Raw genomic sequence first — 16,911 nt, 5'->3', positions numbered from 1 at the left:
CAAATGTGCTGAGCACCTTATGCAAGCAGATGGGTAATTTAACGGAAGCAATCAAGGAGCTTCAAGCAGCTCACAATCAGCTGGAAGAACGCATCAACACTCTATCCAATGTAAACCAACCTGCCGGATTTGCTGCTGCGGCTGTGGCCCCTGCTCCTGCCGCTGTCGTCACTCCTCCTGCTCCCGCTGTTGCACCTCCAGTACCCGCACTAGCAGTTCACGCACCTAAACCACGTGTGCCAACACCTGAGCGCTTTTCAGGGGATAGAACCAAACTCAGGGCCTTTAAAAATGCCTGCCAGCTGTTCTTCTCTCTCCAACCCCGGACCTTTGTGTTCGAAGAAACTAAAGTTGGCTTTGTGATCTCACTATTACAAGGAGAACCGCAGTCATGGGCTCACCAGCTAATGGAGCAAAAACATCAGTGCTTAGCCACTTTAGACGCTTTTTTCGAAAACATGGCGATCCTCTATGACGACCCCCAGCGGAGTGCTACAGCTGAAGCTTCCCTACGTAACCTTCGCCAAGGGCGGCGACCCGTGGAAGAGTATACCTCGGAGTTCCGCCGCTGGGCGGCAGATATAGATTGGAATGAACCAGCTCTTCGCCACCAGTATCGCCTAGGTCTGTCCGAATATCTAAAGGACGAATTAGCAAGAATTGCAACACCCATCACCCTAGATGAGCTGATTCAAACATCCCTTCAAATTGACCGCCGCCTTAGAGAACGCCAATTAGAAAAATCAGCTGGGACCAGCCGTTCAGTCTGGGTACCTTCAAGTCCTTCTCCAGCCCCGACATCCGCCTCCTCTCTGGATTCACCTGAACCTATGCAGTTGGGAGTAATCCGTCCCACATTATCCATGGAGGAGAGAACAAGAAGGAGACAGAGCAATCTATGTTTTTACTGTGGAGCCACTGGTCATTTCATCCGTTCCTGCCCAGTGAGACCTATGGGTAAGGGTCCTGCTACCAAAGTTTTAGTTCCAACCTGTCCCTCTTTCAATTCAAACCATTTCATTATTCCTATTTCTTTTCAGCTTCCAGGAAGAATCCTTGAGACTACCGCCATAATTGATTCTGGAGCCTGTAGCTGCTTCCTGGATATATCATTCGCCACAACCCACCAGTTTCCCATTCAACCCCGGAAGGAACCTCTCCATATCCACCTGGCTGATGGAACATCAATTAGCTCTGGACCAGTAACTATGGAATCTACGCCAGTTATTACCCGCATATCCGGAACTCATCAAGAATATCTCAAATTTGACCTTGTAGCATCCCCCTTGTATCCAGTCATCCTGGGGCTGCCCTGGCTTCGTGCCCATAACCCGGCAATTAACTGGATCACTGGAAAGGTGTCATTCACTTCTTCATATTGCAATGATTTCTGCTCTCAGGAGGAAGCAAAGGATTCCGGACCTCTGTTATGTACCGCAAACCTGACCGAACTCCTTCCCAATATCATGAGTTTTTGGATGTCTTCGATAAGAAGGGGGCGGACCAGCTACCTCCACATCGCCCTTATGATTGCCCCATAGACTTGCTACCTGGTGCGGCTATACCCTTTGGCCGAGTGTTCCCCTTATCTGAACCTGAACAGAAAATCCTTAAACAGTATATCGAAGAAAATTTGGAAAAAGGGTTCACACGGCCTTCCCGTTTCTCCTGCAGGAGCGGGTATATTTTTCGTTGAGAAGAAGGATAAGACTCTTCGCCCCTGTATCGACTACCGGGAGCTAAATAAAGTAACGGTCAAAAATCGTTATCCCCTACCTTTGATTCCAGAACTGTTCCAGAAATTAAGAGAAGCCAAAATCTTCACGAAATTAGATCTGAGAGGGGCATATAACTTGATATGTAAACGGAAGGGTGACGAATGGGAAACAGCCTTCAGATCCCGTTACGGTCAATACGAATATCTCGTCATGCCTTTCGGGCTTTGTAATGCTCCTGCTACATTTCAGTACTTTATAAATTATGTTCTCAAAGATTTCATCGACTTGTTCTTAATCGTTTACTTAGATGACATCTTGGTATATTCCACGTCTCTAGAAGATCACCGTCACCAAGTTTCACGGGTTCTCGCAAGACTGAGGTCACACCATTTGTATGTTAAAGCAGAAAAATGCGAATTCAAAAGACATTCAATTCAGTTTTTGGGGCTAATCATCTCTCCAGATGGATTCATTATGGACCCCCAAAAGATTCAAGCAATCCTGGAATGGCCAGTCCCTACTAATAAAAAAGCAATCCAGAGGTTCATAGGTTTTGCGAACTTTTATCGCAAATTCATCAAGAATTTTTCAGCGATCATATTACCAATTACACAACTTACACGCCAGCAGACTCGTTTTCTTTGGACTCCACAGGCCCAAGCAGCATTCGACAAGCTCAAACAGTTATTCACTTCAGCCCCTATCCTTAAGCACCCGGATCCGGCCTTAGCTTTTACTCTGGAAGTGGACGCTTCAGAGACCGCAGTAGGAGCGGTGCTCTCTCAACACCAAGGCCTTAAAGCAGCACTTTATCCGACTGCCTTCTTTTCAAGGAAATTATCATATGCCGAGAGGAATTACAGCGTGGGAGACAGAGAATTGTTGGCAATCAAGTGTGCCCTTGAAGAGTGGAGATATTTGCTGGAGGGGGCAGTTCATCCAATTGTAATATATACCGACCATCGTAATCTAGAATACCTTAAAACAGCCAAACGACTAAACCCTAGACAAGCTAGATGGGCGCTCTTCTTCTGTCGTTTCACTTTTCATATTAGCTATAGACCAGGATCAAAAAATACGAAACCGGATGCCCTCTCCCGGATGTTCCCAGATGATGAGTTTCAAGCTCCACCTGACACCATCTTGACCGAGCATAACTTCCTGATGATACAATCAAAATTGGTTGACCAGATTCGACAGGAAGCGTCAGTGCTCTCCGAAAGAGTTAATCATCCTTTGACACAGAAGGAGGGTCTTTGGTTCTATGGAGATAAAATATTTGTACCCAAGAGAAATCGTTCTTCAGTACTTAAGTTCTTCCATGACCATAAGATGGCGGGTCACTTTGGATGTGCAAAGACTCAAGAACTGGTCCAACGTCATTTTTGGTGGCCCAACCTCAGCAAGGACTGTAAGTCATATGTAACCACATGCCTGGTCTGTAATCGTTCTAAGGGATCTAGGTTGAGGCCATTAGGATTGTTAAATCCACTTCCTGTTCCCCCCAGGCGATGGTACTTTATTTCATTGGACTTCATTGTTGAATTACCTGTATCCGAGGGATTTAACACGATTTTTGTTATAGTGGACCGGTTGTCAAAGATGGCACATTTTTTACCCATGCACAGTATTCCTTCTGCTCAGACAACTGCAAACATGTTCATCAAGGAGATTGTCCGTATTCATGGGGTTCCAGCTGATATTACTTCTGACCGAGGATCACAATTTACATCACGGTTCTGGAAAGCTCTCTGAAAAATACTCGACATACAACTTCATTTTTCATCCGCATACCACCCTCAATCTAATGGCCAAACGGAACGCACCAACCAAACCCTTGAACAATATCTTAGGTGCTTCTCTTCTACCGCTCAAGACAACTGGGCTCAGTTGCTCCCATTGGCCGAATTTGCATACAACAATTCCATCCATTCTTCTACTCAACAGTCACCATTTTTTGCCAATTACGGTTATCATCCTACATTCCTGCCAGATCTCATTCCTGAATCTCCGGTACCAGCTGTTACTGATATTGTGAAATTCTTTTCGGAAAATAATAAGCTGTTGCAACAAGTTATGACCCGAGCTCAAGCCACCTTTAAGAGGAAGGCGGATTGTCACAGGAGGGGTGAAGTGGAATTCAAGCCTGGAGACTGTGTGCTATTATCTACAGTAAACTTGAAACTATCCGGTCCGTCAAAAAAATTGGGACCCAAATTTATTGGACCATTCCCGGTGAAGAGGAAAATTGGCCAGGTGGCCTATGAATTAGACTTACCTTCGAACCTTAAGATCCATCCAGTGTTTCATGCCTCCCTTCTGAAACCATCATCTGTGGATCCATTTCCAGATCGGGAGATACTCCCACCTCCACCAATCATGGTAGATGGAGAAGATGAATTTGAGGTGGAAGAGATCCTGGATTCTAGGAAAAGGGGTAGTCAGGTTCAGTTTCTCGTCAAATGGAAGGGTTATGGACCAGAGGAGAACACATGGGAACCTGTTGTTAATTTCCATGCCTCAAGACTAATCAAGGACTTCCATGAGAAATACCCAAATAAGCCAGTTCCTGTTGGCATCCGGAGGCTGCCCCTTGGGGGGGGGGGGCATTGTCACGGTCAGTTATCTGTCCAGACGAGGTGGCTTGTACACACGGATGCTGGCAGTCGTCCTGGTGGGTCTCGGCGGTCTTCCCTGCGTGGTGGGCTGTCGGTGCTTGCCCATGCGCGTTGCGTGGTGCGGCAAAGACGTTGGCGTTATAAGATGCTTGCGTTGGATGCTGTGCACGCGCGCGCGTGAGGGATTTTCTGTTTATGCATGTTGTTGTATGCGCGCGTGTGCGCACGTGCGCGTTTTTGCGCGCGTGTGCGCATGCGCGGTCGGTTGCGCGCGTGTGCTCATGCGCGTTCGGTTGCGCGTGTCTGCACGTGTGCGTGCGCATGCGCGTGTATGTTGCGCGCGTGTGCGCATGTGCGGGTGCGTGATGCGTTGCGCCGTGCGCGCCAAAACGGCCTATAAAAGTCTGGAGAGTGCAACACTCGGGTGCTGTAGTATTGCAGCTTTTGTGTGTGTTGCACTCCCGTGAGTGAGCCTTGCTCTGCCCGTTTCTGATTCCTGGATGTTGACCTTGGCCTGCCTGACTACCCGCTTCCCTGACGACCTTCGCTTTGTCCGACTGCCCGATTTGTTGCCGACCACTGCTTGCCTGAGGACCCGATTTGTTGCCAGACCCCGGATTGTACGAGTGCCCGATTTGTTGCCGACTCCTGCCTGTTCCAAGTTCCACGTCTTCTCCTGCCTGGCACCTGTTACTGGACTTTCTCAGCTGCTGAGTCATTGCAGTGCCGGACTCAGCCTGCGGGAGTGCTGTGTCTCCAAACCCGATCTACCACTGGTTTCACAAGCGCTCCTGCCCCTTGCTTACTGGGCTCCCCTGTTTCACTTCCAGGGGCCCCAGTCGGTGAGCCGCAAGGGTTGCTGCCCTCAGCTAACTGGTCTCCTGTACTCCAGGTACATTATCATCACAGTGTATAGTTCTGCTCCATCAGAACTAACTCCAGTAGAAGAGGATTCACATAGGATTCAAAGTACCACCAAAGCAGCCAGTGTGATTGCCTGTATAGAGTTTTCCCATCCCTAGCACGGTGCAGGACAGGGTTGCAGAAAAAAGATGTCTGTGCTGGTCAATAGCCAACAAGACCCCTTACGGTCTGGGGCATTCTGCGTATGCATGAACCAGTCCAGGGGTTATGGCGATAGTTGCCTACGCAGAGCCTTTAACCGGGCTTGGAAAAGCAAGCGCAGTGATCTCATCCAACAACGTAGGAAAGGGGGGTTGATGGTGCACCCCTACGCTTTTTTACTAGATATTGTGCGCAGCATCCTGCACTCAAGAACATCTTAAGTAAACATTGGTATCTTTTACAAAATGGTCCAGTGGTGGGCCCCTTAACTCCAGCATGCCCTAACCTCACATTACGTAGGGCTAGATCCCTGCGGGATGCGTTTGTACGTAGCCACTTCACTGGTGTGACCTCCAAGAAGCACTGCCTAACTACGGGTATTTATACCTGTGGTGGCTGTGACTACTGCCAGTATGTTCAAGTTGGTAGAATGGTCTCTTTGCCAGGGGGTAGAAAGATCACATTATCCCATTTTTTTAATTGCAAAACTAAGCTTGTGGTCTACATCTTATTATGCCATTGTGGTGCTTTTTATGTTGGTAAAACCAAACGCCCCTTGCGGGATTGTATGTCAGACATTGTGCACTCTAACATGGTGGCAGCACTAGGGGGATAAAATTCAAGGCCCGGCCTAGACCGTATACATTCTTCAATAAGAGGGCAGAATTTTGACCGACTCCTTTTGAGATGTGAATCCCACTGGATTTACAAATTACAGGCCTGCAGTACACCCGGCCTGAATGAGCAAATGAGCTATGCCCACTTTTTACCTACCTAACTTCGTGTTTTGCTTGCTTTTAGCTGCATCTCTACTTTCCACCGATGTGCATGGTCGTTTCTCCTCCCTGGGGGCTGGCCACTGTTTTCAGTCTTCATTTGCCCATGTGCCCAACTTTTTGGCCCTTGTTTTCTGGGGGCTTATGAATATTTGAGAATTAGTTACTATATAGTGGCTGTCCCAGTAATTTACTGGGTTTATGTACATATTTAGTGGGCAGGATATTTTTGCAGCTTTTTGTGATATTTTGATACTCTGATGTCCCTATTTGGTACCTGAGGTCTGCCCCCTATTTAGGCAGATTTAGTTTTTCTATATGTATATCATATGTACACCGGCTGCGGATACAGGCTTGCACTATTATGGACTGGCATTTGTACCCTGCTGTTTTCAGCACAGGCTCACTATTCATTTTTTATACATATCTGTGTCTGGCATATGTGGTGGCCAGCGGGGGATCGTTAAGTTTCTCTGATCCCCCCTTTTTTTGATTGTTGAGGTCCTGTGTCTACGCTCCCTTCCAGCGGTTGTCAAATGTCACTCTTTGTTTTTTTTGCCCAGTGCCTGCCTCTGTCCGCAGCTGTGTGGCTATGTGTGTCTTGAATGAATAGTGCGTGTTGTGTGATTGGCTAAGCCTCAGTGAAAAGCGATTGGGGTTTGCGTGTCGGCAACCACTCCCCCTTGAGAAAGCCGGAAGCCGGCAAAACATCGGGGGAGCTGCATGTTCCTGCATGGGACGCCACGCCGTCCCAACTCTGATCCCAGCATCCACTACAGGTCTGTAAAAGGGCATACCACACTGACACGCATGCCGTCCGGTCACACGGACCGTGACCGCCACTGCTTGGACCTGTAGTCCGCATCTTCTTCTGCCGATCATCCTTCACTCCTACCGCTGGCTATGGACATTCAAAGAGTCACAAGCTGATTTCTGCACCAGACCATTACAGGTGACGGGAGGCACCATCGCTTTCCACACATCCTAGGAACATGGACTTGGTGAGACAAGCTCAATACACTGCATCTATGTGTTATGCTGCTATGCGCTTGTATGCTGCTCACTGCCTCTGCCTACCACGCATGCTCTCGCTGCACTAGCTACACTGCTGCTATGCCTCAATGAACTGTTGTGCTATTGTTGGTGCGTTCTGACCTCCTGTAGGCTGGGGGACAAGAGAGCGATTGGCTCTCATAGGCAGAAGCCTATGGCAGCCGATTGCCAGCATTGGCTGGCTGGGGGGAGGGGGGGGGGGGAAGGGGTTTGGAAAAAAATATAAACAGTAAAATATAGTAAAAAAAACGCAATATAAATATTTATAAAAAACAAATAAACATGGGGGGGGGGGGGCATCAGACCCCACCAACAGAGAGCTCTGTTGTTGGTGAGAAAAGGGGGGGGGGGGGAATCAATTGTGTGCTGTGTTGTGCGGCCCTGAAGCTTGGCCTTAAAGCTGCAGTGGCCAATTAGCAGAAAAAAGGCCTGGTCTTTAGGGGGTTTACTACTGCGGTCCTCAAGATGTTAAATAGCTAAATGTGCGCCCCTTTAGATAGCCAAATGTGCCCCTGTCTAGATAGCCAGATGTGCCCCCCTTTAGATAGCCTTTTTCTGCTGCTGTTAATGCTTCTGCAGTCTGCACTCCTCTGGAGAAAGAGGGAGAGAAGCAGGGGCACTTTGTGTAGCCAGCACCTGCACATGGGGGTGCAACGACTGTGCTGAGCACCCTCACCATGCTGCGCCCAGGGACATATGTCCCCCCCTTGCCCACCCATAGCTACGCCTCTGCATAAAACAAGTGTAGCCATCATGATCTTCACACCCATAACAAGTGTAGTCACAAAAACACCTGGTCTGAAGTATAGTCCCCTGTATCAGAGGAAGGGAAGGTTAGTAGTTGGGTCCCGCCCCTCACAGCTCTGGGCCCCCGTGTGATCGCTGGGGCTGCTCTCCTCTAGTTACGCCCCTGCTCTGAACCAAAACAGCTGGTGGTTGGGAGCTGATGACATCATTATGATGAGGAGGAGATGTAAATATATAAAAATACATAAAATAAACAGAAAAGATCATCATAGAAATAATAATTAAGCCGTTGATTCCTTTATACAACAAATCCTCGTACCCCAATGACGAAGCGTCGGACTCCGCGTCTGTCTGCTTCCTCGATGGATACAGAGAAGGGAGTTTCATCGCCTATACTTTCTCCATCCGTTATGACAATTAGGACTTTCTCAGCATTTTCTCGCGCTCCACTGTCCGAAGTAAAGAGGTCCTGCCTACCAACAGGAAGACATACATGATTATCTGTGAGCTGTGACTTCATCTTCTAAAGTTTATAAGTGTCCACTCCACTAACAGCAGGTCTTCATTGTAGCCCTTTCCATAGCACAGTCATTTATTGTGGAAAATAAAACAAGGTCTGTGAGGTACAAGGTCTTCATTCTATTCATTTCCTATTCTCTCCTCTACCAGGGGAAACAGTCACTAATTCAGTCTCACAGACATACTAGGCGCTCCAAGTCTGTGCGCGCAGCTTCCAAGACACTGAGCTGTTGACCCGAGGAAGCGGGCGAGTCCCACGAAATGCATCATCTTTTATTGGTGTCCAAATACACCGTATTTACTTAACCTCTGTTTTATCTTATTATGTATCTTATTTTTAGGGAGCCTCCTACCACCTCTTATCGTTTCCCATGTGATCTAACAAAAGCCACCACATTTATTTCTTAAACAAGCATATTCTCACTCAGTGCTTTAACAGTTTTAATTTATAAACAATAGACAGAAAATATTTTACATTCATACAGCCACTAAAAACAATTATGTGCTAAACCAGTAAAAAAAACGCAACATAAGCTTTTCTATTAACGGCTAAAGCCAGCATGAAATTACGTGAAAATTACACAAAAATGTACGAAATTACCAATGATTACAACTACAGACTAATTACTATTTTTCCTGAAAATTCGCATTACGATTTATGAAATTACATCTATGCAAAATTTGTGTTTATCACTAATACTGGTATTGTTCGCACTTAATTGATGGTTCTGTTTCAATCAGGGGATGGGAGAAATATTTGGCCCGATCCTAACCAAAACAAGGTTTCATGTCAGAGCCTAAATGTCAATGCTCTGTAATTCTAATTCAACCCCTAGTGCCCAGTTTTAGACGTGCTCTTGTTTTATATAACAACTAGCTGATGACCCGGTGTGTTGCCCGGGAATGTATTTGGCTGCTGTTGACCCTGCTCACTTTTTCTAACCCTAACAGTCAATGACCAAGTTTGTGAGCTTTGGGGTCCTTGACATCAATAATTTGTATTTTCTCATTGAAATGAAACAAATCTGATTGTCCGTTTGTGGCTCCACCCCCTTTTCTGAATTTGAACCCCACTCACCCAATGACCGACTGTACCAGGTTTGAGCCTTGTACCATTAACAGTGCAAGAATGACAGCAAATTAAATATTCCCCTTGAAAATCAATAGTTGAATTTTGATTTTTGATTTTCTTTTGTAGACTTCACCCACTTATGAATATTTATCCCAGTCACCCAGTGACCAACTGTGCAAAGTTGAAGAACCCTGCCATTAACCAGGGCAATTTCTAGGCTAAATTGCACCCAGGGTGAGGGTGTAACAATGGCAGAAATGTAAATATTACCCTTGAAAATCAATAATTGAATTTTGATTGGCTGTTGTAGGCTCAACCTACTTTCTTGAATATTTATCCCAGTCACCCGGACCAACTGTGTGAAGTTTGAGAAGCCTGCCATTCACAGTGTAAGAATGTCTGCTGTTTGTATTTCCCCATGTAAAAAAATGTAGTTGTTAGCTCCGCCCACTTTTTCTAACCTTCACATACAGTCACTCAATGACCAAGTTTGTGAGCTTTGTGGTCCTTGGCATCAATCATTTACATTTTCCCCCTGAAATGAAACAAATCAGATTGGCTGTTTGTGGCCCGCCCCCTTTTTAGAATGTGAACCCCAGTCACCCAACGACCGACTGTACCAGGTTTGAGGCCTTTGCCATTAAGAGTATAAGAATGGCAGGAATGTAAATATTCCCCTTGAAAATCAATAGGTGAATTTTGATTGGTTGTTGTAGGCTCCACCCACTTTTCTGATTATTAACCACTTGAGGACCGTAGGCTTACACCCCCCTAGCAGTGACCAGGCTATTTTTTTGCAATCTAGGCCACTGCAGCTTTAAGGGCTCGCTGCAGGGCTGTACAACTCAGCATACAAGTGATCCCCCCCCTCTTTTTCTGCCCACCAACAGAGATTTCTGTTGGTGGGCTTTGAACGCTACTGCACTGTATATTTATTTGTAAACAAATTTGTCTTTTTTTTAATTTCCAGAACTCCCTCCCTCCCCCTGCCAGCCAATCACTGCGATCCGATTGCTCCTGATCCTCTGTAGGGGACAGCCGAGTGACACGGCTGTCCCCAGTACAGCGTTGCTTTAGATTGCAGTGCTGTACATTGGAAATAGACAGCAGTTTCACCGTCTAACAGTCTGATGCGGAGCTCAGTCATGGAAGTGTATGCGTGCGCAATATCCTGCAAAACCCCACCCCAGAACCCCAATTGGCGTTGAGCGGTCCTGGGGCTGCTGCTGCGTTCATACCAATTGGCGTGGAGCGGTCGGGAAATGAATAATCCCAGTCACCCAGTGGCCAATTGTGTCAAGTTTGAGAACCCTGCCATTAACAGTGTAAGAATGGCAGCATTTTATATTTTCTGATGTAAAAAATGTAGTTGTTGGCTCCGCCCACTTTTTCTGACCTTGACATGCAGTCACTCAATGACCAAGTTTATGAGCTTTGGGGTCCTTGGTGTCAATCATTTGTATATTCCCATAGAAATTAAACAAATCAGATTGGCTGTTTGTGCCCCCTTTCCAGAATTTGAACCCCAGTCACCCAATGACCGACTGTACCAGGTTTGAGACATTTGCTATTAACAGTGTAAAAATGCAGCAATTTAAATATCCCCCTTAAAAATCAACAGGTGCATTTTGATTGGCTAATTGTAGGCTCCACCCACTTCTCTGAATATTAATCGCAGTCACCCAGTGACTAACTGTGCAAAGTTTGGGAACCCTGCCATTAACAGTGTAAGAATGGCTGCAGTTTATATTTTCCCAGTGAAATTTGTTTTTGGCTCTGCCCACTTTTTGTAACCTTGACACACAGTTACTCAATGACCAAGTCTGTGAGCTTTCAGGTTGCTGGCATCAAAGATGTGTGAATAGAAGCAGTTTATCCACCAAAGAAATCTGATTGGCTGTTTGTGGCTCCGCCTCTTTAGTGAACTTAAACCCCAGTTAACCAATGACCATCTGTAGAATGTTTGAAGCCTCTGTCATTAACAGTGTAAGAATGGCAGCAGTTTAAGTATTCCCATTGAAAATCAATAGGTGAATTTTGTTTGGCTGTTGTAAGCTCCATCCCGCTTTCCTGAATATTAATACCAGTCATTTAGTAGCCAAGTTTGAAAAGCCTGCGATTTACAGTGTAAGAATGGCTGCAGTTTACACTTTCCCATTTAAAATAAATGGCTGAAATTTGATTGGCTCTTTAATGCTCCGCCCACTTTTGCTGAATTTGTAACCTCTGTCACCAAATGACCAACTGTGCCGAGTGTGGGGACTCTGGCTTGATTACTGTGAGAATGGCAGCATTTTACATTTTTTCCATTGACTTGAATGGGTGAAATGTGTAGCCCTGCCCAGGTGTGCAGGGGGGATGCGAGACCCCCAGAACATATCATCCCAGGTAGGAAGGGCCCGTTCAGACTGCACGCGTTTCCAGCCGCGTTTTGGAAACGCGTGCAGGAGAAGGCAGACACGCACGACATCAGACAGTGCATAAATTGCACTGTCTGATGTTCACACTGCATGCGTTCCGGACCTGTGCGTTCCGGGAACGCATGCTGCGCGCAGATTTTACAAAAACGAGCGGCTGTCCCATTCACTTTTCACGCAACGCACACAAACGCGGATGACGTGCGTTCGTACGCGTTGTGGTCCGCACGCGTTCCGCACGCATGGCCATCCGCATTTGTGATCTGAACGGGCCCTAAGGGATCTGTATACCAAGTTTCGTTCAAATCGGTCAAGGCGTTTTCAAGTAATCGCGGCACACACACACGCACGCACGCACGCACGCACACACACACACGATTTTATATAATAACAATTGTTTTAGTAGAATCGTTACAGACCTTATCCCAGTACAAATTTTTGTCTGATATACTTACATTACCATCTGGATAGCTGTAGATGTCTTTGTACCGCCTCTCTGCTGGAAGATGTTTTTAGTTAGCTGACTGGTGTCTCTTGCTCTTGAATAGACATCGAAGGTGAATTGTGTTTCAAATCTATGGGAATATTGCATGAGGGCAAACTGCAGGGACAGAGAGGGAAGAGGGGTATTAATTAGCTGATAAGGACTCTCGACATTACTGCTACATGGGAAGAGAAAGAGTGTATATTTTCTTGAAGTGGGATAAAACTCTGACATAACATTCAATAAAAATGTGTTTTCCTACTTTTTATTACCCATACAGTTATCATATTTGCTTTTGTGCACAAGTAATATTGTCTGCTTACAAATTACAAGTTTCCAAGGTACAATGTATCTGCTCTGAAAGCTGCCATTGCATTTAATTCATAGCTGCTGTAATTATATATTAAAACCTTTTAGTGATTATTTTGTCAATTGTGTGCATGCTAGAAGCAGACGGAGCTCATTTTCAGCACAGCTAGGCTAGGCTAGCAACAGAGGAATGTAAACAAAAGATAAGGTTATCTCCTCTTCGGATGTGAATCACAAGGAAGGCGCTTTCCATTGAAGAACAAATTGCCGTGTTTAACTGTTTGAATGCTTATATACCACTGTGGCAGTTGCAGGGAGAGAAACAGCCTGGGAAAGGGATTTAAGGTTTTTATATAGGTCCCAGATCTCTCACATCTTCACTGCCGTTTTCAAAAATCCACTACCATGTTTTATGTTATCAGAAAAAAGATCCAAACCAGGAATTGCTGTTTTCCTCCAGAGAAATGATCAGGTGGGAAATAAAAGGCTGATTAGCTCAGCCTGGAAACAGCCTTATTCTGGGAAGCACAGGATGCGTATCCTGGGCCAACAAACAAGGCAATTTCAGAGTTGTGCTGCATCAGACTGATTTGTGTGTTTTTTTGGTTCTTGATTGTGGGGCAAAGAGTAGATTTGTTTCTTGTACAGATGATTCTCATATTTAAGTTGTAGTTAGCAGCCCATCTAGCGGCAAGTTTTACTGGTAGTTTTGTTACCTGTTTTTTTTTTCTTTTTCTCAAGTATTGTAAAGGGTCATCTGCTTCCTACAGTGTCAGGTGTTAAAGAGGAACTCCAGTGAAAATAATGTAATAAAAAAAGTGCTTCATTTTTACAATAATTACCGGTATGTATAAATGATCTAGTCAGTGTTTGCCCGTTGTAAAATCTTTTAAATCCCTGATTTACATTCTGACATTTATTACATGGTGACATTTTTACTGTTGGCAGGTGATGTAGCTGCTGCATGCTTTTTTGGCAGTTGGAAACGGCTGTAAACAGCTATTTCCCACAATGCAGCAAGGTTCACAGACAGGAAACTGCCAAGAGTACATACTTTTCTTGTTTCTTGTGGGAGGGGTTTCACCACAATATCAGCCATACAGCACCCCCTGATGGTCTGTTTGTGAAAAGGAATAGATTTCTCATGTAAAAGGGGGTATCAGCTACTGATTGGGATAAAGTTCAATTCTTGGTCGGAGTTTCTCTTCAAGTGTACAGGTTCTATCCACAAGGGCCACAATGCGACCCTGGGCAAACCCCACCAACGGGACCCCTGACCCTCAACTCCCCTCCTCTTCCCACCCCGGAAGAACAGCATTAAATGGCCCTTTGTTCCAGAATACTGCTGTGCCCCCTCTACCAAGCCCTCCCCCCCTTCCCCCCCTCCGCCGAATCCCTTGTTTCCCTTGAGGACCCCGAGTTGGCTGGCAGACCTCCCCATGTCTCCCCCAACATGAATAGTGGCCCACAGGGCCCCAGATGCAGAGTATATGCAGCAGGGCACCTCTCCGGCAAGTACACTCCTCCATTATTCTATGTGCTTCTGTCTTGATCTTTGCAGGCGTCTCTTCTCTGTAACCCGGCGGCATGTACACACGTGATGGACAAACAGGCGAGTTTGCTCTGCTGTGAATTCTCTGCAGGGGCTCCAGGGACCACTTTTTACTTCGGTGTAGACCTGAGAGGGGGCTTTCAGGCAAGTCTGGGGACTTAGGCAATTTCCCAATTTTCTTATATGGAACTGCCATCCCTAAGCAGAAGGATGGCGGCAGAGAGGACCGGAGAGGAGAGAAGTGACAGAGAGGAGATAAGCAGAAGGATAGTGGCCGAGAGGCCAGGAGAGGAGAGAAGTGACAGAGAGCAGATAAGCAGAAGGATAGTGGCCAGGAAGAAAGGAGAGAGAGGAGAAGAGACAGGGAGGAGATAAGCGGAAGGAAAGCGGCAGAGAGGACAGGAGAGGAGAGAAGTGACAGAGAGCAGAAAAGCAGAAGGATGGCGGCAGAGAGGACCGGAGAGGAAAGAAGTGACAGGGAGGAGATAAGCAGAAAGATAGTGGCCGAGAGGCCAGGAGAGGAGAGAGGAGATAAGTGACAGGGAGTAGATAAGCAGAAGGATACTGGCAGAGAGGACAGGAGAGGGGAGAGAAGTGACAGAGAGAGAGAAGCAGAAGGATAGTGGTAGAAAAGGAGACAAGTGATAAGGAGAAGGATAGTGACAGGGAGGACAGGAGATAAAGAGGATAGTGACAGGGAGGACATGAGACAAGGAGAAGGATTGTGACAGGCAGGGCCGGATTTGTTCTCTTTACTGCCCAAGGCCACTGTCACCAGCCGCCCCCCTTCAGTATAGGTAGCGAGATGACCCCCCCCCCCTTTCCCTCCAGTATAGGTAGCCAGATGACTCCCTTAAAGGGAAGGTCCATGGAGTTGGTTAAAAAAATAAAAATACTAATCCACTTACCTGGGGCTTCCTCCAGCCCGTGGCAGACAGAACGTGCCCTCGACGCCGCTCCGGAGGCTCCCGGTCTTCTCCGCTGGCTCACCCGACCTGGCCAGGTCGGCTTCTTGGTCGGGCTTCTCCTTGCGCTCCAACGTGAATCTCACGCGGTCGCGCTGACATTATCGGACGTCCAACGGATTGTACTGCGCTGACGCAGAACTACTGTGCTTGCGCAGTACAGCCTGGAGGACGTCCGATGACGGCGTGAAACGCACGTTGGAGCGCACAAGAGCCCGACCTGGAAGCTGGCCTGCCCAGGCCTAGTGAGCCACCGGAGAAGACCGGGAGCCTCCGGAGCGGCATCGAGGGCACGTCCTGCCTGCCACGGGCTGGAGGAAGCCCCAGGTAAATGGATTAGTTTTGTTTTTTTTAACTAACTCCGTGAACCCTCCCCTTAATCCCTCCTTTTCCCACCCCCCTTTCAGTATAGGTAGCCAGCTCACCTTCACCTTCAGTGTCACTCATTTCTCCACTTGTCTCCAGTGCAGAAGCTTTCTCTTCCTTTCTGTCTCCAATGCTGCCCAAGTCCATAGCTGCTGGCTACAATGCAAATGTGCACAGAAAGCAAGATGGCTGCAGCATAGGCGGCTAGCAGCAGAGTACGGCAGTCAGGCGCTAGCCTGATCTCCCTGAACTGCAGCATTTGCAAGCTTGCAAATGCTGCACCAGTTTAGTCTGCTGCTTTGGTGTCCTTGCTCCCGTGGTGCTCTAGGACATGGCCTATGTGGCCTTGGCCTAAATCCGGCCCTGGTGATAGGGAGGGCAAGAGATAAGGAGAAGAGTAGTGACAGGGAGGACAGGAGATAAGGAGAAGGATAGTGACAGGGAGGACAGGAAATCAAGAGGATAGTGACAGGGAGGACAGGAGATGAGGAGAAGGATACTGACAGGGAGGACAGGAGATAAGAAGAAGGATAGTAACAGAGAGGGCAGGAGATAAGGAGAAGGATAGTGACAGGGAGGACAGGAAATAAAGAGGATAGTGACAGGGAGGACAGGAGATAAGGAGGATAGTGACAGGGAGGACAGGAGATAAGGAGAAGGATAGTGACAAGGAGGTCAGGAGATAAGCAGGATTATGACAGGGAGGACACGGGATAAGGAGAAGGATAGTAACGGAGGACAGGAGATAAGGAGGATAGTGGCAGGGAGGACAGGAGATAAGGAGGATAGTGACAGGGAGGACAGGAGATAAGGAAAAGGATAGTGACAGGGAGGACAGGAGATAAGGAGGATAGTGCCCGGGAGGACAGGAGATAAGGAGGATAGTGACAGGGAGGTCAGGAGATAAGGAGGATAGTGACAGAGAGGACAGGAGATAAGGAGTGGATAGTGCCCGGGAGGACAGGAGATATGGAGGATAGTGACAGGGAGGACAAGAGATAAGAAAGATAGTGACAGGAGATAAGGATAATGAGTCTGACAAGGAGGGCAGGAGATAAGGAGAAGGATAGTGACAGAGAGGACAGGAGATAAGGAGAAGGATAGTGACAGGGAGGACAGGAGATAAGGAGGATAGTGACAGGGAGGACAGGAGAGAAGGAGAAGGATAGTGACAGGGAAGACATGAGATAAGGAGAAGGATAGTGACAAGGAGGTCAGGAGATAATCAGGATAGTGACAGGGAGGACACG

General features: G+C 47.0%; 1 protein-coding gene across 1 annotated transcript in view; it reads right to left on the bottom strand.

Annotated features, from left to right (window-relative positions):
- Positions 1-16,911, bottom strand: part of LOC137524331 (integrin alpha-M-like) — an 86,106-nt gene that overhangs the window by 45,278 nt on the left and 23,917 nt on the right. The window contains exons 7-8 of the mRNA XM_068244072.1: positions 12,441-12,586; positions 8,297-8,450 (exon numbers count right to left, since the gene is read on the bottom strand). Of these exons, the coding sequence (XP_068100173.1) occupies positions 8,297-8,450; positions 12,441-12,586 (300 nt within the window). The remainder of the gene's footprint in view (positions 1-8,296; positions 8,451-12,440; positions 12,587-16,911) is intronic.

Source organism: Hyperolius riggenbachi, chromosome 7 (genome assembly GCF_040937935.1).
Source record: "Hyperolius riggenbachi isolate aHypRig1 chromosome 7, aHypRig1.pri, whole genome shotgun sequence".
In the NCBI taxonomy this organism is placed as follows: Eukaryota; Metazoa; Chordata; class Amphibia; order Anura; family Hyperoliidae; genus Hyperolius; species Hyperolius riggenbachi.
The sequence above is the reverse complement of the archived record's forward strand: the minus strand, read 5'-3'. Positions and strand labels throughout refer to the sequence as shown.